We start from the raw sequence: 20199 nt of genomic DNA on the forward strand, positions 1-20199 counted from the left end.
AGAAATTTTTCACTTTCAGTTGTAAAATTTTTCAAATAAAACTACATTTCTATATAAATTTTTCTCTAAATGTATTGTTCTACATGTCTTTGATAAAAAAAAATGCAATAAGTGTATATTTATTGGTTTGCGCAAAAGTTATAGCTTTTACAAACTATGGTGCAAAAATGTGAATTTCCGCATTTTCAAGCAGCTCAGACTTTCTGAGCACCTGTCATGTTTCCTGAGGTTCTACAATGCCCAGACAGTAGAAACACCCCACAAATGACCCCATTTCGGAAAGTAGACACCCGAAGGTATTCGCTGATGGGCATAGTGAGTTCATAGAAGTTTTGATTTTTTGTCACAAGTTAGCGGAAAAAGTGTTTTTTTTTTTAAAGTCTCATATTCCACTAACTTGTGACAAAAAATAAAAACTTCCATGAACTCACTATTCCCATCACGAAATACCTTGGGGTGTCTTCTTTCCAAAATTGGGTCACTTGTAGGGTATTTATACTGCCCTGGCATTTTAGGGGACCTAAAGCGTGAGAAGAAGTCTGGAATCCAAATGCGTAAAAAATGCCCTGTGAAATCCTAAAGGTGCTCTTTTGAATTTGGGCCCCTTTGCGCACCTAGGCTGCAAAAAAGTGTCACACATGTGGTATCGCCGTACTCAGAAGAAGTAGGGCAATGTGTTTTGGGGTGTATTTTTACATATACCCATGCTGGGTGAGAGAAATCTCTGTAAACGTCAACTTTTCCCATTTTTTTTATACAAAGTTGTCATTTTAGAGAGATATTTCTCTCACCCAGCATGGGTATATGTAAAAAGACACCCCAAAACACATTGCCCAACTTCTCCCGAGTATGGCGATACCACATGTGTGACATTTTTTTGCAGCCTAGGTGCGCAAAGGGGCCCAAATTCTAAAGAGCACCTTTTAGGAGGGCATTTTTAGACATTTGGATTCCAGACTTCTTCTCACGCTTTAGGGCCCCTAAAATGCCAGGGCAGTATAAATACCCCACATTTGACCCCATTTTAGAAAGAAGACACCCCAAGGTATTCCGTGAGGGGCATGGCGAGTTCATAGAAGATTTATTTTTTTGGCACAAGTTAGCGGAAATTTTTTTTTTTTAGTTTTTTCTCACAAAGTTTTCTCACAAAATCATTGCCTGAATTTATTTATTTTTTTATAAAAAATGTTTGCCAAAGCATATGAACACCGCCCCTCAGCTCATAAGCCTCGGCAAACGTATCTTTACTGTAGAGGAGAAATCTAGTCTTGCAGAGCCGCATACACAGACTTTTGTGTAATCTGACAGCAGCGCAATGCTTCTGTCAGAATGCACATCAGTGCTGCAGCTGGTTCATCGGTTGGTCCACCTAGAAGGTAAAAAAACAAACAAAAAAAAAAAAAAAAAAACAGGCCGCAACGCAATAAATTTTATTAACATTAACTTTTATAAAACTTTATTGAACTTTTGGAACAGAACATTAACTTTTTTGCTTACCGGTGATTTTTTTTTTTTTTTTACCTTTATAGGACAAACCTCTCCTTCCCCATGGGACAATGTGCAAAGTGCAAATCACCCAGAGATGTGGCGAAGTACATTATGCACTTTGTCCCAGGTGAAAGGAGAGGTTTGCAGCAGCTCTGTGTGAAAGGGTCCTAAGACCCCTGTGTGCCTGTCCTGTGTCACGCAATCCCTATGCTAATAGTGTACCTGTGTGTGGTACTTCCAGAAACACTCCCCTAAGCATAGGGCAGGGTGGTCAGGGCAGTCAGGACAGAAATAGCGGGTGTCACGCCTTATTTCACTCCTGCTACAGACACAACATTTTTTTCGGGGTGGCGCTTGGTTTGAGGTACCAGCAACGACATTGGGGAAATGTCGCTCATGTAGACGGCTCACTACACTGGTGGTTGAGGGCCACGGAACCTCCTGGATACAGGAGGTTCTCGATGATCTCTTCCTGAAATTTGAGGAAGGATCTTGTTCTCCCAGCCTTACTGTAGAGAACAAAACTATTATAGACAGCCAATTGAATTAAATATACAGACACCTTCTTATACCTGTGTCTGGTCCTGCGGGAAAGTAAATAAGGAGCCAACATCTGGTCATTGAAGTCCACCCCTCCCATGAGCAAATTATAGTTGTGGACACAGAGGGGCTTTTCAATTACTCCAGTTGCTCGTTCAATTTCGATTATCGTGTCTGCGTGAATGGAGGAGAGCATGTAAACGTCACGCTTGTCTCTCCATTTCACCGCGAGCAGTTCTTCGTTACACAAGGCAGCCCTCTCCCCCCTTGCAAGACGGGTGGTAACGAGCCGTTGGGGGAAGCCCCGGCGACTAGGTCGCGCGGTGCCACAGCAGCCAATCTGTTCTAAAAATAAATGCCTGAAGAGGGGCACACATGTGTAGAAATTGTCCACATAAAGATAGTACCCCTTGCCAAATAAGGGTGACACCAAGTCCCAGACTGTCTTCCCACTGCTCCCCAGGTAGTCAGGGCAAACGACCGGCTCCAGGGTCTGATCTTTACCCTCATAGACTCGAAATTTGTGCGTATAGCCTGTGGACCTTTCACAGAGCTTATACAATTTGACCCCATACCGGGCGCGCTTGCTTGGGATGTATTGTTTGAAGCCAAGGCGCCCGGTAAAATGTATCAGGGACTCGTCTATGCAGATGTTTTGCTCAGGGGTATACAAATCTGCAAATTTGGTGTTAAAGTGGTCTATGAGGGGCCGAATTTTGTGGAGCCGGTCAAAAGCTGGGTGGCATCTGGGATGAGAGGTGCTGTTGTCACTAAAGTGCAGGAAACGCAGGATGGTCTCAAATCGTGTCCTGGACATGGCAGCAGAGAACATGGGCATGTGATGAATTGGGTTCGTGGACCAATATGACCGCAATTCATGCTTTTTTGTCAGGCCCATGTTGAGGAGAAGGCCAGAAAAGTTTTAAATTCGGAAACTTGGATGGGTTTCCACCGAAAAGACTGGGCATAAAAGCTTCCCGGGTTGGCGGCTATAAATTGAATGGCATACCGATTTGTTTCTGCCACGACTAAGTCCAAGAGCCCTGCAGTCAAGAACAGCTCAAAAAAAAACAGTGCTGATCAGATCTGAGCTGTCTCAACCCGAACTCCAGACTGGGTGGTGAAAGGGGGAACTACTGGTGCGGCTGAAGTTGGGGGGCTGCCAATCAGGGTTTGCCAGCACCTCAGGGACTGTCTGTGCAGTGGCTGCGACGGGGGAACTAATGCACGTGCCACCGTACCAGCTTCAAATGCCCTTCTGGTGCTCGCCACTTCACCATGTTCTACGGCAGTGCTGGTACTAAGTCCAGGATGGGCTGCGCTGCTGGTGTATGCCTCACCATGTAATCTGACAGCACCAGCCCCACTCTGCTGCCCTTGAAGCGCATCCTGCGCAACCTGTGGTCTAGCAACACGGGGCCGGGTACGCCTGGTGGTATCAGGGACCTCAACCTCATCGTCCGAACTTTGGGTCAGACTGCCACTGCTTTCTACAGGTTCGTATTCTGACCCGCTGGATTCGTCAGATGAGGGTTCCCATTCCTCATCCGACTGGGTCAGAAGCCTGTAGGCCTCTTCAGAAGAATACCCCTTACTTGCCATTTGTTCAACTAAATTTAGGGGGTATTCCCCGAGACTAAAATTTTTTTTTTAATTTTGTCACTGCGACGGGGCGGGCGTGGTGAACGCACGTGTGGGCGACTGATCGGGCAAACACTGCGTTTTGGGTGGAGGGTGAGCTAAGGTGACACTAATACTATTATAGATCTGACTGTGATCAGTTCTGATCACTTACAGATACTATAAAAGTTCCAATGCTGATTAGCGATACGCTAATCAGCGAATCAGTGACTGCAGTGGGCTGGGCGCTAACTACCTACCAAAGGGGCCTAAACTAACCTAAAACCTAAGGCTGGGTTCACACGAGTGGATGCCGTGCGTGGCATCCGCTCCGTGAAAGAGTGCCAAGACCCGATGCAGACTGCAGAGGCACGGAGCATTAACATGACTGATAATGCTCCGTGCCTCTGTGTGACCTCTTTACTACGAAATCACTATGAGATAAAGTTGTCACTGTGATTTCGTAGTAAAGAGGTCACAGAGAGGCACGGAGCATTATCAATCATGTTAATGCTCCGTGCCTCTGCAGTCTGCATCGCGTCTTGGCTGTCATTCACGGAGCGGATGTCACGCACGGCATCCGCTCGTGTGAACCCAGCCTAACAGTCATTACTGGTGAAAAAAAGTTTACACTGATCACTTTTTTCCCTTTCACTAGTGATTGACAGGGGTGATCAAGGGGTTAATTGGGGTGATTGGGGGTGATCTGGGGCTAAATGTATAGTATTTTGTGTACTTACAGCAGTGCTTCTCAAATAGTGGGGCGCGAGGCTCCGTAAAGGGGGGGGGGGGGCGCGAGGCTCCGTAAAGGGGGGCTCGTTCGACCTCGGCAAACACTGTCATATTGGATGTCCAGATCGGATTATCTGGCTCACTCGCAACCGGCGTCCCACACAGCGTCTGTTGCCTAGCAACTCTACGGCTGGAGAGAGGGAGCAGCGTGGCGCGATCACTGGAGATTGTCCCAGCCAGCCCCAGTAGCAGCCCGACGCGGAGGACCACGTGACCGCCAACGCACGTGACACATGCAGAGGACCCATGGAGACATACAGGAATCAATACGCCGGTTCCTAGTGCCACTCACAGAGGAGAAAGAGCAGGACGCCAGCATGTCATCAAGGCAGAGTCGCAAAGATACATCCGCAGCATCACCAGGTGGGAAAACAAGAGCTGAAGCACAGAAAGAACATAAAGAGCAGGGGTCAAGGAGAGGAGGTAGGACAAACACAAAATCTGATAATAAAACTGAAAAGGGGAAAAGAAATAGTAACCAGGGGATGGAGGAGGAAAAAGTATACGAACTAGAAGGCAGTACCCTGGATGATGCTCTATCCTGATTGGCCAAACCCGCCCGTGTGACTTTTAGACCCAGAAATCTGTCCTCTGTACAGAAAAAACGCCTGAAAGAAAGGAGTTGAACACACATAAAAGGGGACACCGCCGATTCAGCCAAAAAAGGTCAGTGTTCTGATGAAAAAGCTTTTATTATGCTTTGAAACGCGTCAACGCGACCTGTAGGGGCCATTCATTCATCTATGCCTTATTGCCATTGCTCCACAACTGATGTAAGTGTGGCTCATTTTTATGCTTTTAATCTTTGTATTTTACAAACTTCTTTTTTTATTCTCTTATACGTTAATAAGGATACAGTGTTATGCAGAGGTGTACTTATTACAATTTTATAGACAAATGATACTATTTACAGTCGCGCGGGGGGCGCAAAATGTTCTCTTCTTCCTAGGGGGGGGCATGACAGAAAATAATTGAGAAGCACTGACTTACAGTGATGTGTGCTCTCTGCTGGAACCAACCGACGAAAAGGAACCAGCAGAGAGCACAGAAGCCATTTAACACATTATATTTATAAATATAATGTGTTATATGGCTTCTGATTCGATTTTTTAAAAGTCACCAACCTGCCAGCGATGATCATTGGCTGGCAGGCTGGTGACGAACTTCTCCTCTAACTTTTCCCGGCACGCACTGCGCATGCGCGGGCTGGCTATGCTCGAAATCTCGCGTCTCGCGAGAGGACGCATCGGCGCGTCCAGGAGGAATAACAATCCTGCGTTCGGCGGTCCTGAGGAGGTTAAAGGGGAGGGGTGTCGGCACAGTTATACACAGCAGCGCAGCCCCGATCTCACCACTCACTGAGGAGATCAGGGCTGCGCTGCTGAACGCTGCGAATCGAACACAAAGCCCGGACAGTTCCACTCCTCCTCCCCTGATTTTCAACCATTCTCTCCCCCTACGGCTGTGCTGCATACAGAGCATGCGCGGCTCTGTATCAGACGTGCGCGCTCTCGTGCGAATGACAGGCTGCCTGGGTGAAAAGTAAGTGCGGTCTGCGCAAGTGTGGCCCATAGATGCGGCCGTGGAGCGGTAGCCATAGCTATGGGTTGTCAAGTGTAAACAATAGGGTAGGAGGGAAGGCAATTTATCTTTAAGGGTGCATTATAAATAATAGAAGCCATTTAGAAAAATGAAGTATGGCACCAGTGTAAACATTTGAAACATGATCATCAAGATGGGAATACCCCTTTAACCTGTTCTGGACATAGGACGTACCTGTACGCCCTGAGTAGTTCCGATCACCGCCGCACGGTAGGCGGTGATCGGAACTGGGTGCCTGCTCAAATTATTGAGCAGGCACCCTGGGATAATGCACCGGGGGTTCCTGTGTCTAGCGATGATGTGTCTAGCGATGATGATGAGCCCCCAAGGCGGCAAGGGGACCGCCATGCTAGGGACCCTGTGGTCCAAACTAGTACGAGCAGCTCTGGGGCTCGTACTAGTTTACCGGCCCACCAGTTAAGTCCACCGGAGACCCCTACCGGTGAACTCGTCTGGTGTACCCCAGAGCATTTTCAGCCCGCGATTCCCGATTTTGTAGGCCAACCAGGAATCCAGATTTCCACAGTGGGCTTCACTGAATACGACTACTTTGTAAACCTGATGGTGGAGCAGAAGAACCTGTACGCCCAACAGTTCGTTGCTCAACACCCGGGCTCCTTTTTGGCTAGGGCCGGTGGCTGGACTCCAGTCAGTGCAGCCGAGATGAGGACATTTTGGGGCCTCGTGCTGCACATGGGCCTAGTCAAAAAACCTAGTGTCAGGCATTACTGGAGTGGGGACGTCCTCTACCAGACCCCACTTTACAGTATGGCCATGACACTTGTGTGGGACCTTATGCACCCACTGCTAGATAAGGGTTACCACCTGTACGTGGATAACTTTTATACTAGTATCCCCTTGTTCCAGTCCCTCGCCGCCAGATCCACGTCCGCTTGTGGGACTGTGTGGAAAAATCAACGCGGCCTCCCTACCCACCCCCTCCAGGTACCTATCCCCAGGGGTTCGACCCATGCCCTTACGAGTGGAAACCTGTTGCTGGTCAGATATAAGGACAAGAGAGATGTCCTTGTACTGTACACAATTCATGGTAACGGCATCACCCCAGTCCCTGTGCGAGGAGGTACCGCGGCAAAAGGTCCTCAAGCCCGATTGTATCGTCGACTACAATCGGTATATGGGAGGAGATGATCTCTCTGATCAAGTCCTCAAGCCATATAATGCCATGCGCAAAACCCGGGCATGGTACATAAAAGTTGCGGTCTACTTGGTACAGGTTGCCTTGTAAACTCTTTTGTGTTGTCCCGGAGTGCTGGCAACACAGGGACATTCCTTCAGTTCTATGAGGCAGTCCTCACGGACCTGATCTTTTCTGACCGGGAAAGAGCAGGCCGGAGTACCTCGGGAACTGGAGGCGCCCGGATCGTCCCAGGCCAACACTTTCCAGGTGTGGCCCCCTATATTGGAAAAGTGCAGAGTGTGTCACAGGAGGGGGATACGGAAGCACACCACTACTCAGTGTGACACGTGCCCCGATCATCCGGGCCTCTGCACTGACTGTTGCTTCAGGGAGTACCACACCTCCATGTAGTACTAAATTTATATTCCCCTTCCCCAATTTAGCAACTGACAATCGGATAAAGAAAAACTATGGTTCTCAGACTTATTAGGTATCGCCACATCCAGATGAAAACAACAATTTTTTGGCATAGAATTGTAATAGCAAGCAATAAAAAAGTCATATGCCCCCCAAAATAGTGCCAAAAAAAACGTCCTCTCATCCCGCAAAAAATGAGCCCCTACCGAAGATAATCGGCTAAAAACAAAAACTAACAGACTATGGAGATACTAAAATGTTTTGTTTATAAAAAGATAATATAGTTTAAAACATAAATAAACAAATACAAAATAGACCTATTAAGAATCTGCTCTATAAAAATACCCCATGACCTAACCCCTCAGATGAACACGGTCAAAAAAATTAAATAAAAACTGTGCCAAAAAAGCAATTTTTGGGCAAATTTTCCGTTTTAATCCGTTTTTTTCCAGTAACAAAGCAAGGGTTAACAGCCAAACAAAACTTAATATTTATTACCCTGATTCTGCAGTTTACAGAAACACCACATATGTTGTCGTAAACTGCTGTATGACCAAACGGCAGGGCGCAGAAGGAAAAGAACGCCGTATGGTTTTTGGAAGGCAGATTTTGACGGCCTTTTGCACCATGTCCCATTTGAAGCCCCCCTGATGCACTCCTAGAGTAGAAACTCCATAAAAGCGACCCCATCTAAGAAACTACGCCCCTCAAGGTATTCAAAACTGATTTTACAAACTTTATTAACCCTTTAGGTGTTCCTCAACAGTTTATGACAAATGGAGATGAAATTTCAGAATTTATATTTTTGGTAACCTTGCTTCACAAAAATGTAATATAGATAAACCAAAAATCATATGTACCCTAAAAATAGTCCCAACAAAACTGTCACCTTATCCCGTACTTTCAAAATGGGGTTACTTTTATGGAGTTTCTACTCTAGGGGTGCATCAAATGGAACATGGTGTAAATAAACCAGTCCAGCAAAATCTGCCTTTCAAAAACCACACGGCGCACCTTTCCCTCTACGCCCTACTGTGTGCCCGAACAGTAGTTTACGGACACATATGGGGTGTTTCTGCAAACTACAGAATCGGGGCAATAAATATAGCATTTTGGTTGGCTGTTAACCCTTGCTTTGTTACTGGGAAAAAATGGATTAAAATGGAAAATTTGCCAAAAATTTGATAATTTCAATTTTTAGCTCCATTTGCCAATAACTCTTGTGCAACACCTAAAGGGTTAACAAAGTTTGTAAAATCAGTTTTGGATACCTTGAGGGGTGTAGTTTTTAGAATGGGTGGTTTCTATTATGTAAGCCTCACAAAGTGACTTCAGACCTGAACTGGTCCCTAAAAATTTGGTTTTTGAAAATTTCTGAAAAATTTAAAGATTTGCTTCTAAACGTCTAAGCTTTGTAACGTCCCCAAAAACTAAAATATCATTTCCAAAATGATCCAAACATGAAGTAGACATATGGGGAATGTAAAGTAATAACTATTTTTGTAGGTATTACTATGTATTATAGAAGTAGAGAAATTGACTCTTGGAAATTTGCAAATTTTCCCAAAATTTGGGTAAATTTGGTATTTTTTATAAACTTCATTTTACCAGTGTCATGAAGTACAATATGTGACGAAAAAACTATCTCAGAATGGTCTGGATAAGTAAAAGCGTTTTAAAGTTATCACCACATAAAGTAACACTGGTCAGATTTGCAAAAAATGGCCTGGTCCTTAAGGTGAAAATGAGCCCGGTCCATAATGGGTTAAATTGATATTATGATTTTTGTACTATTTATATATGGATTAAAAAAGTAATTTGTATTTTTAAATATGGTCACAGTTTAAGTGCTACTTGTACTTGTTTGAGTAATTTTCTATGCATGGATACCATATACATCAACCAGCCATTACATTAAAACCAGGTCTGCCTATAGTTGATCACTTACAACTGTGGAAAAACAAAGCTCACATGACATAGAGACAGTTTTCACGTCCAAGAGGATTAACAATCTAACATTTTTTTTTATTGTGTTCCAGGGACATTAAAGGTACTAAACTAGACAGTCCAGTTACAGCTCTATTGTATAGGCTCAGACATCAACTATGCCAATCTCTGTTTGTGTTTGCCATTACTCTTGCAGTAGACATAAAGCTGCCCACGTCTTTTCACAATGTAACAGTCTTTGCAGCGCTTCTTCAGGACACCTTTAGTTTTCAGCCCAGACGTCTGTTGCACTGGTAGCAGGTAATTACCAGGCAGAAGAAACGTACTTCTGAAGTAAATTATATTCTTTGGATTGCAGTATCGAGTACATGTGTTGAAGACCATGGACATGAAAGAAAAATGTACACTGCTCTTGCCAACAAGTTTCTGAGGATTCAACAAAGAGTACAAAGCTCTCCTAAGAAGCAATGCCATAGTCAGACCTGCAAAAATAAATCATGTATTAAGATTGTCAACTTTAATATGTGAGATAATTTAGAGACCCTGCAATCAAAACCTAGTATCTGACCATACATGACAACTGTATATTCTACATAATTACATTCACATTCTGCGTTTTCATGCAGAGAGCTGTAACAGTCTAAAATAAGGTCCACTCTCCTTAGATGAACCAGAACCGATGACTTATGGGCTGGCTCCATCTCAGGAAAGGGAGAACAGAACTGAGGCAGCAAGAGAAGAATGTAGGGTACCAGGTATAAATGCTAACTATATACATGTGACATGTCATATTTTAGGTACTGTATGGACCGGAGAGTCACTAATCTTCAAAAGCAAGATCAACATATTAAAGCAAACAAATACAACTGAGGACTATTCTAAACCTATTTTATTAGAATTATTTCTTAAAGGGGTTGGTACATCTAAGACACTGATAGCATATCCTAGTGAAGCCATTAATGTCAGATCCCACTCCTATCTCCAGAACGAGGGCCTCCAAAGGGAAAGGCAGCACACCCGCATGCTCTCCATTTATCGCTATGGAAGTTCTGAAGAGAGCCAAGAGAGCACGATCGGCTGCTTTTGAAAGTCCCATAGCGGTAAAGAGGGTGGCTGCACATGTAGGAATGCACTCTGTTCACTTCGGGGACCCCGCTCTGGATACAGGAGCAAGTCGCAGAGGTGGGACCTGCACCTATCTGACATAGCGATGTGCCATCAATGTCTGAGATGGGAATACACCTTTAAAGCTGGTTCCTAAAAGCTGATAAAATGTTGATCATACTGCCTAATCTGTGTGGCTACATCAATCTACCCCAGTTAGGCTCTGTTTATGAACCAACCGCATTTTGCAGGTCTCAAGTTTATTTATTTTTTCAATAAATAAGAAAAATGTTAAGCTATCATTTTATGAAAATGAAAAAATGAGAACTCTTAGGCCCAGATGTACTAATCCCATAGACAGTGTAAACTTAGGCTGTCAAGTCAGGGATCCGCCTGGATGATGAATGTGGTGCAAGGAGTTAGACATTTGTCTAACTCTATAGCCTCTGTTGGTTAGGTTAGCTTACTTTACGATGGATTTTTATGGCCGAATTGTGGTGAATTTTAGACCACACAGCCTTTGCAACAAAGATCTTCCCCCTTGTCGACCAAGATCCATATTGGAATATCAATCTTTTGCCATGCACACCACACTTTCCTTTGGCACCTGCTGCTCCAGTGCTCTGATCCTGAAGTGTGTGGTCCAGGAAGACATAAAGTGACTGTGGTCAGTTACTGCAGATGGACATGATACAGGCAGGAAGTGGCCGTCAGTCACATGACTATAGAGGACATATAATTACAGCAGACCCTTACTAAGTGTAGTCACTATTTTTATATTTTTCTCGAAACAAACTTTATATGCACATAACAGATATAACACAAAACTTTGACGCCCGTGTGACTCGACCCAGATAAGCCATTACACATCCGCTTGCTGTAATTCTCACCCCCAAGCCGGACTCACCACTGAATACACCGACCTCAACACTCCGGACCGCTCCACGCATGCGCACTTCTCAACCTCAGCTGTCACTAACACGTCGGAGAAGGGGTGTGTGTTGATGACACACACGTAACTCACTCTCTCATTGGTTCGTAAGATCTCTAAACTCGGAGATACTTGTACTTCTTTACACATTACTTCCGGAGTCCAAGTCACTTTAAGGCGGCGCTAACTGGGAAAAGTGGAGGTCACTGTTGACATGGCGGCCTCCTGGTTGGTGCTGGGACGTGGTATCGTAAGGAGTTACCGGAGCTCTTTTTTTGTTCCACGGTCCTTGGCATGTGTAGCCGTACATACTGGGAGACAGCTCAGCGCCGCTGTGTCGAGTACTGGGGAGAAGGTCACCCACAGCGGACAGGTCATTGTATTTTCCATCTCACTAACACTTCTATACATCCAGAATGATGTTCTGAATGCATAAAACTAACACTGACAGCGCCTCTGCTACATCAGCACTGTTTCTTCCACAGCCTGAGGCCCCTTTTGCTATCAAAAGCCATGTGCACTTTTGCAATACCTTTGCAAAATATCGTGATTGACTGTATCTTACCATCATTTTGTATACGATTATAAGGGTGCATTCTCCCAACCTTATGTATTTTGTGATCTGCAAAAAATACGGATGATGTCTGTGTGACATCGGTGTTGCATTCGGTTTCATTGCAGATCCATTGTAACAATACCTACCTGTCCTTGTCCCCAAAATAGACAAGAATAGGGGGGCATACTAAAAGGAATGATAGAGTGGAATGCCCATAGACTTTAACAGGAAAGTGGAATGCCCATAGAGAATAATTGAAATGTAATATTTGAATTAGAGACAAAACCATTTGACATATCGAATAATTATTTAGCAGACATACTCTCCAAATTCAGTGGGATTATTTAATGTTCAGATTAAGTGGAATTATCACTGTTTTCTGCAGAATGACGAGGGTGCAATGATACAAAGGCATGCCTATAGACTATAATGGGAAGTAAAATATGAGTTTATTTACAGGTAAATCTGTGTTATGTAGGAAATTAACCTTTACTGCAATTGTTCCCTGGGTAGAGTAGCATATTGTAAAATGAAAATTACCTTGGATTATAACCGTTTTCTATAGAATGCAAAGGTGAATCACATAATGTAATGCCCATAGACTATAATGGGAGTCAAATTTTGATTTGGAGTCTGAACCATTTAACATATCAAGTAAATCTTTAGCAGGCTTACTCTTCAAGTTCAGTGGGATTATTTAAAATTGAAATTAAGTGGGATTATCATTGGTTTCTATGAAATGACAAGAGAAATGACACAATGGAATGCCCATAGACTATAATGGGAAGTAAACTACCGTATGAGCTCATTTCCAGGTAAATCTGTGTTATGTAGGAAATTAACCTCTACCGCAAGTGTTCCCTGGGTAGAGTAGCATATTGTAAAATGAAAATTACCTTGGATTATAACTGTTTTCTATAGAATGACTGAACACAACGTTAAATCTACAGCATCAAGTATGTGCGGGATACAGTACGTTTGAATACACCCTTAGGATAGGGTCACACTGAGCGCATACGCAGTGTATTTGAGGCTACGAGATATGTGCCGGACAGCGACACTGCGTATGTGCTAGGAGCAGACACACAGGGCTTTCCCTCCGCGACCCTGTGTGTGCAGTAAGGTTCAGAGGCAGGCTGAGCGCACTGACGTGCGGGGCCACCTCCGAACCTCACTGCAGACACAGCGGAGAAAAGCCATGTGTGTCTGCTCCTAGCGCATACACAGCGTATTTTCTGCTGCCCGGAACATTTTTCGCAGCGTCCAATATGCTGCGTATGCGCTCAGTGTGACCCTACCCTTAATTTTTCAGAGGCTTCTTTTTTACAAATTAACGAAGCAATCTGTTTGGTTGCTATGGGCAACTGTCAGCTGTTCCTCTGTACAGATTTTGATAAATCTCCCCCTATGTTTTTAGTTTTATCAATTTGTTGTAACATTGTTCTTCGTTTGTTTACCCTTTTCTCTGACAATTTACTTTGCTACTTCATACACTCCCCTATGGCACTGCCATTGTTTACCACTGCGTTCTTTTTTGTCTCAGAGTCTCATGTTTTTTCTGCTGGGTCAGAAATGTCTGTTTATTTGTATACTTTTTATTTTGACCCCTCCCTACTTCCCAACCATCCCTTCTTAGCTTTTGCCTCCCTCCTATTTTTGATTCCTGTTCTACAAAAAAAAAAACTTTCAATAAAAGTTCTGTTGAATGCAAAAAAAATTAAGGAAGGTGTTCAGGAATAATAAAAAAAAAAGAGCTTATGTCTTCCAAAAACAGCACCGCACCTGTCCTTAGGTTGTGGGTGGTATTCACTTGGCAGAACTGCAATACCACACACAACCTGAGGACAGGTGTGGTGCTGTTTTTGGAAGAAAACTGTAGTTTTTCTAATCCTGGATTACCCCTTTAAATAAGAAAAGTTTTAAATAAAATAAGTATTTACACATTCTCTATAAACTTGTCAGTTTTCATTCTCCGTAATACCAACATGCTATAGGAGTTTCTTCAGTCCCCCCCCCCCCCCCCCCCCCCCTACATTTTACCATTTTACGAATGGGATTCCGCAGCACAGTGCACACTACAGAATTTCAGCGGTGAAGCTTTCCACTGAAATTTTTCTGTCGAAAGAATGAACATGTTCATTCTTTCAGCGGAATATTGAGCGGAATGCACTGCCAACTATAGGGAACGCAAATGGCTGCCCAAGCACCGACTAAATCAGTTGGGGCGGGACGCATTTGGAATTTCCAAACTGAATTTCTCCGCTTGGAAATTTTGTAGTGTGCATGGACCCGTAGTTGCCCCCATGTATCCTCCACCCCAAAATCACAGCCCATTTCTAGTCCTGGGCCTATATTTAGTAGGGGGGAGGAAAGCTGTTGTCTTTAGTTAAAAAATTCAATTTCCATTATTCTCTAGGGTTATTCCACTTCCCATTATACCCTTTGAATCTCCTTTCATCTCCACTTAATTATTTCCCACTGAACTTGGAGATTATGTCTGCTAAAGATTTATTTGATATGTTGAATGGTTCACACTCCAAATCACATTTTACTTCCCATTATACTGTATTGGCATTCCATTCTGTCATTCACATGTTATTGTATAAAAAACTGCTTTAATACCAGATAGTTTTAAATTAACAATGTGCTACTCTACCCAGGGAACACTTGTGGTAAAGGTTAATTTCCATTTCGTCCACCATGACGGCTCTATCATGAGATTGACCCCTTGACCTCTGTAGGGGCAGGAACAGAGAGTTTAAAAGGCCACCACCCACTCTCACCCTCAGTGTTTCCTGTCCCTACGGGGGCACCTCACAGAGAGTCCTCCTGGTGGAGGTGAAGACCTTTTTTTTTTTTTTTTTCTACTTTTTTTATTATTTTAAATACTTCAGGGATCTCTGTCCCTTCCCTCTGCCCTCCTGCGGTTGAGTCCAATGCTGGGCAGAGGATGACAATGGAGCTGCATCTCGTCCCTGTCAGCAGGGGCCTGTATCTCGTTGGGTCCCCCTTCCCTACATTGAGGAAGCTGACCGCGCGCCGCAGAGACTTGCTGCACGCCGACTCCCTGTAGAAAAGCGTCAGTGCTGCACTCGGCTACGGACCTGCAGAAGGCTGATGGGGGCGGAGCTTGGACCGGACATGCGCGCACTGCGATGACGTCAGACGCCGCTCTGGGCATTTACAGTCGTGGCAAAAAGTTTTGCGAATGACACAAATATTCGTTTTCACAAAGTTTGCTGCTAAACTGCTTTTAGATCTTTGTTTCAGTTGTTTCTGTGATGCAGTGAAATATAATTACACGCACTTCATACGTTTTCAAAGGCTTTTATCGACAATTACATGACATTTATGCAAAGAGTCACTATTTGCAGTGTTGGCCCTTCTTTTTCAGGACCTCTGCAATTTGACTGGGCATGCTCTCAATCAACTTCTGGGCCAATTCCTGACTGATAGCAACCCATTCTTTCATAATCACTTCTTGGAGTTTGTCAGAATTAGTTGGTTTTTGTTTGTCCACCCGCCTCTTGAAGATTGATCACAAGTTCTCAATGGGATTAAGATCTGGGGAGTTTCCAGGCCATGGACCCAAAATCTCAACGTTTTGGTCCCCGAGCCACTTAGTTATCACTTTTGCCTTATGGCACGGTGCTCCATCGTGCTGGAAAATGCATTGTTCTTCACCAAACTGTTGTTGGATTGTTGGAAGAAGTTGCTGTTGGAGGGTGTTTTGGTACCATTCTTTATTCATGGCTGTGTTTTTGGGCACAATTGTGAGTGAGCCCACTCCCTTGGATGAGAAGCAACCCCACACATGAATGGTCTCAGGATGCTTTACTGTTGGCATGACACAGGACTGATGGTAGCGCTCACCTTTTCTTCTCCGGACAAGCCTTTTTCCAGATGCCCCAAACAATCGGAAAGAGGCTTCATCGGAGAATATGACTTTGCCCCAGTCCTCAGCAGTCCATTCACCATACTTTCTGCAGAAGATCAATCTGTCCCTGATGTTTTTTTTGGAGGGAAGTGGCTTCTTTGCTGCCCTTCTTGACACCAGGCCGTCTTCCAAAAGTCTTTGCCTCACTGTGCGTGCAGATGCGCTCACACCTGCCTGCTGCCATTCCTGAGCAAGCTCTGCACTGGCAGCACTCCGATCCCGCAGCTGAATCCTCTTTAGGAGACGATCCTGGCGCTTGCTGGACTTTCTTGGACGCCCTGAAGCCTTCTTAACAAGAATTGAACCTCTTTCCTTGAAGTTCTTGATGATCCTATAAATTGTTGATTGAGGTGCAATCTTAGTAGCCACAATATCCTTGCCTGTGAAGCCATTTTTATGCAATGCAATAATGGCTGCTCGCGTTTCTTTGCAGGTCACCATGGTTAACAATGGAAGAACAATGATTTCAAGCATCGCCCTCCATTTAACATGTCAAGTCTGCCATTTTAACCCAATCAGCCTGACATAATGATCTCCAGCCTTGTGCTCGTCAACATTCTCACCTGAGTTAACAAGACGATTACTGAAATGATCTCAGCAGGTCCTTTAATGACAGCAATGAAATGCAGTGGAAAGGTTTTTGTGGATTAAGTTAATTTTCATGGCAAAGAAGGACTATGCAATTCATCTGATCACTCTTCATAACATTCTGGAGTATATGCAAATTGCTATTATAAAAAATTAAGCAGCAACTTTTCCAATTTCCAATATTTATGTAATTCTCAAAACTTTTGGCCACGACTGTAGAGTCGGCAGTCTGAAGATGTGGTGGAAAACGACTGGGCCTCCCTCTGAGTGTCTCCAAGCTCCAGATGTCTGTCCCTGACGCCCCTGCAGTCCAGATGGAATCTTCTGAAGCCCCCCTCGGCTACTCCAACCGGAGTAAAAAAGCCCAGAACTAAAACTAAAGTCCCTAGGTGTGCGACTTGTAGCAAGAGGCTTCCAGAAAATCACAAAAATAAACACTGCCAAGTTTGCATCATTGATCTTGTAAAGGAGGAGCAACCATCCATACTCATGGAAGTCAAATCCTTGATTCAGAGCAAAATAAAGTCCTCCCTGGCCTCTCTCAGATCTGTCCCTCCAACACCACCGGCAAAAAAAACTAAGGTGACTGTTCCATCCTCCTCTGACTCAGAGGACATGGACGAGGAGGCTTCCACCTCTAGACAGAACGTAGATATTGACGCTCTGTCTGAGGGAGAAATTGTGGAAGATAGTAAGAAATACTTCTCATCTGAGGACATGGAGGAATTATTGGGCGCTGTCAGAGCAACCATGGGCATTGAGGAGGTGAAAAAACCACGATCTGTCCAGGATGAAATGTTCGGGGGACTTAGAGCCCAAAAATAGTACACTGCTCAAAAAAATAAAGGGAACACAAAAATAACACATCCTAGATCTGAGTTAATTAAATATTCTTCTGAAATACTTTGTTCTTTACATAGTTAAATGTGCTGACAACAAAATCACACAAAAATTAAATAATGGAAATCAATTTTTCAACCCATGGAGGTCTGGATTTGGAGTCACACTCAAAATTAAAGTGGAAAAACACACTACAGGCTGACCCAACTTTGATGTAATGTCCTTAAAACAAGTCAAAATGAGGCTCAGTAGTGTGTGTGTGGCCTCCACGTGCCTGTATGACCTCCCTACAACGCCTGTGCATGCTCCTGATGAGGTGGCGGACGGTCTCCTGAGGGATCTCCTCCCAGACCTGGACTAAAGCATCTCCCAACTCCTGGACAGTCTGTGGTGCAACTTGACGTTGGTGGATAGAGCGAGACATGATGTCCCAGATGTGCTCAATTGGATTCAGGTCTGGGGAACGGGCGGGCCAGTCCATAGCATCAATGCCTTCGTCTTGCAGGAACTGCTGACACACTCCAGCCACATGAGGTCTAGCATTGTCTTGCATTAGGAGGAACCCAGGGCCAACCGCACCAGCATATGGTCTCACAAGGGGTCTGAGGATCTCATCTCGGTACCTAATGGCAGTCAGGCTACCTCTGGCGAGCACATGGAGGGCTGTGCGGCCCTCCAAAGAAATGCCACCCCACACCATTACTGACCCAATGCCAAACCGGTCATGCTGGAGGATGTTGCAGGCAGCAGAACGTTCTCCACGGCGTCTCCAGACTCTGTCACGTCTGTCACATGTGCTCAGTGTGAACCTGCTTTCATCTGTGAAGAGCACAGGGCGCCAGTGGCGAATTTGCCAATCTTGGTGTTCTCTGGCAAATGCCAAACGTCCTGCACGGTGTTGGGCTGTAAGCACAACCCCCACCTGTGGACGTCGGGCCCTCATATCACCCTCATGGAGTCTGTTTCTGACCGTTTGAACAGACACATGCACATTTGTGGCCTGCTGGAGGTCATTTTGCAGGGCTCTGGCAGTGCTCCTCCTGTTCCTCCTTGCACAAAGGCGGAGGTAGCGGTCCTCCTGCTGGGTTGTTGCCCTCCTACGGCCTCCTCCACGTTTTCTGATGTACTGGCCTGTCTCCTGGTAGCGCCTCCATGCTCTGGACACTACGCTGACAGACACAGCAAACCTTCTTGCCACAGCTCGCATTGATGTGCCATCCTGGATAAGCTGCACTACCTGAGCCACTTGTGTGGGTTGTAGACTCCGTCTCATGCTACCACTAGAGTGAAAGCACCGCCAGCATTCAAAAGTGACCAAAGCCTCAGCCAGGAAGCATAGGAACTGAGAAGTGGTCTGTGGTCCCCACCTGCAGAACCACTCCCTTTTATTGGGGGTGTCTTGCTAATTGCCTATAATTTCCACCTGTTGTCTATCCCATTTGCACAACAGCATGTGAAATTGATTGTCACTCAGTGTTGCTTCCTAAGTGGACAGTTTGATTTCACAGAAGTGTGATTGACTTGGAGTTACATTGTGTTGTTTAAGTGTTCCCTTTATTTTTTTGAGCAGTGTATTTCCTGTGAACGAAAACATAAAAGATATGATCCTGGATGAATGGACGGATCCTGAGAGAAGACTGGGGGTATCCAAGGAATTCAGGAATAGGCTATTATTTGATCCGGCTGATGTTAAATTGTTTAATGAGACCCAAAAAATTGACGTCCAGGTGGCAAAGGTAGTCAAAAAGACCTCCCTCCCATTTGAGGACTCGTCACAATTACAAGACCCAATGGAAAGGAAGGCCGACTCACTTCTAAAAAAAATCCTGGGAGGCGTCCATGTTTGGTATAAAAACAAACATAGCTGCGAAGTTGGTAGCTAGATCCATGTGTTTCTGGCTCAATGAGTTGGAAAACTATATTAAAAATAAAACCCCAAGAGAGGAAATATTAAATTCTATTCCACTCCTTAAATCAGCCACCGCATTCTTGGTGGATTCCTCAACTGAGTCTGTGAGGTTCGCCGCCAAGAATGCTGCTCTCTCCAATTCATCTAGAAGGGTATTGTGGATGAAAGCATGGGGAGGGGATAGAACCTCAAAAGCTAAGCTATGTTCTATAGCTTTTTCTGGGGTATACGTTTTTGGACCCGTGCTAGAGTCCATCCTTGAGAAAGCAGCAGACAAAATGAAAGGGTTTTCCGGAAGAAAGTAAAAAGAATCCCTTTCGTTCTTTTAATACCCAGACTAAATCCTATAGGGGCAAAGGGAAGTCGGGTAGGTGGAGTTACCAGAAAGGGGGAAAAGGCAGAGGATTCCTTCTCAACCCCAAGAATAAGCAAGCAGATAAGCAATGACGCCAGAGTAGGGGGGAGACTGAGGAATTTTCTGTCTCGTTGGGAAACGGTGACCAAAAATCCGTGGGCCTTAGATATCTTAGGAAATGGCTACCGGATAGAATTTTCCTCAGTCCCTCCAAAAAAGTTCAGAGTAACATCTCACAGCCAAAAGACTCTAGAAAAAATCTGGCAGAGGGCCCTTCAACTTAAAGATACAGGAGTGGTGGCAGAAGTCCCCAGTGCGGAAAGAGGAAGTTACTACTCCAATTTATTCCTGGTTCAGAAACCAGACGGTTCCTTCTGCACTATTATAAATCTAAAGGGACTAAACAAAGCTATCACATACAGAAAATTCAAGATG

General features: G+C 44.7%; 1 protein-coding gene and 1 long non-coding RNA gene across 4 annotated transcripts in view; one reads left to right on the top strand and one right to left on the bottom strand.

Moving 5' to 3' along the window:
- Nucleotides 1-9601: 9601 nt before the first annotated feature.
- Nucleotides 9602-11676, bottom strand: LOC121001854. 3 transcript variants are annotated; one of them, XR_005779158.1, is made up of 2 exons: nt 11572-11676; nt 9602-10026 (listed from the first exon to the last, which is right to left on the bottom strand). It is a non-coding gene; the product is annotated as an uncharacterized LOC121001854 (long non-coding RNA). The 3 variants fall into 3 exon arrangements; XR_005779157.1 differs by having other exon boundaries at nt 11556-11622; XR_005779159.1 differs by having other exon boundaries at nt 11539-11621.
- Nucleotides 11677-11734: 58 nt separating this feature from the next.
- Nucleotides 11735-20199, top strand: part of NDUFS6 (NADH:ubiquinone oxidoreductase subunit S6) — a 146998-nt gene continuing 138533 nt past the window's right edge. The window contains exon 1 of the mRNA XM_040433071.1: nt 11735-11952. Coding sequence (XP_040289005.1) covers nt 11794-11952 — 159 coding nt within the window. The 5' untranslated portion in view covers nt 11735-11793. The remainder of the gene's footprint in view (nt 11953-20199) is intronic.

This window comes from Bufo bufo, chromosome 5 (genome assembly GCF_905171765.1).
Source record: "Bufo bufo chromosome 5, aBufBuf1.1, whole genome shotgun sequence".
Taxonomy (NCBI): Eukaryota; Metazoa; Chordata; class Amphibia; order Anura; family Bufonidae; genus Bufo; species Bufo bufo.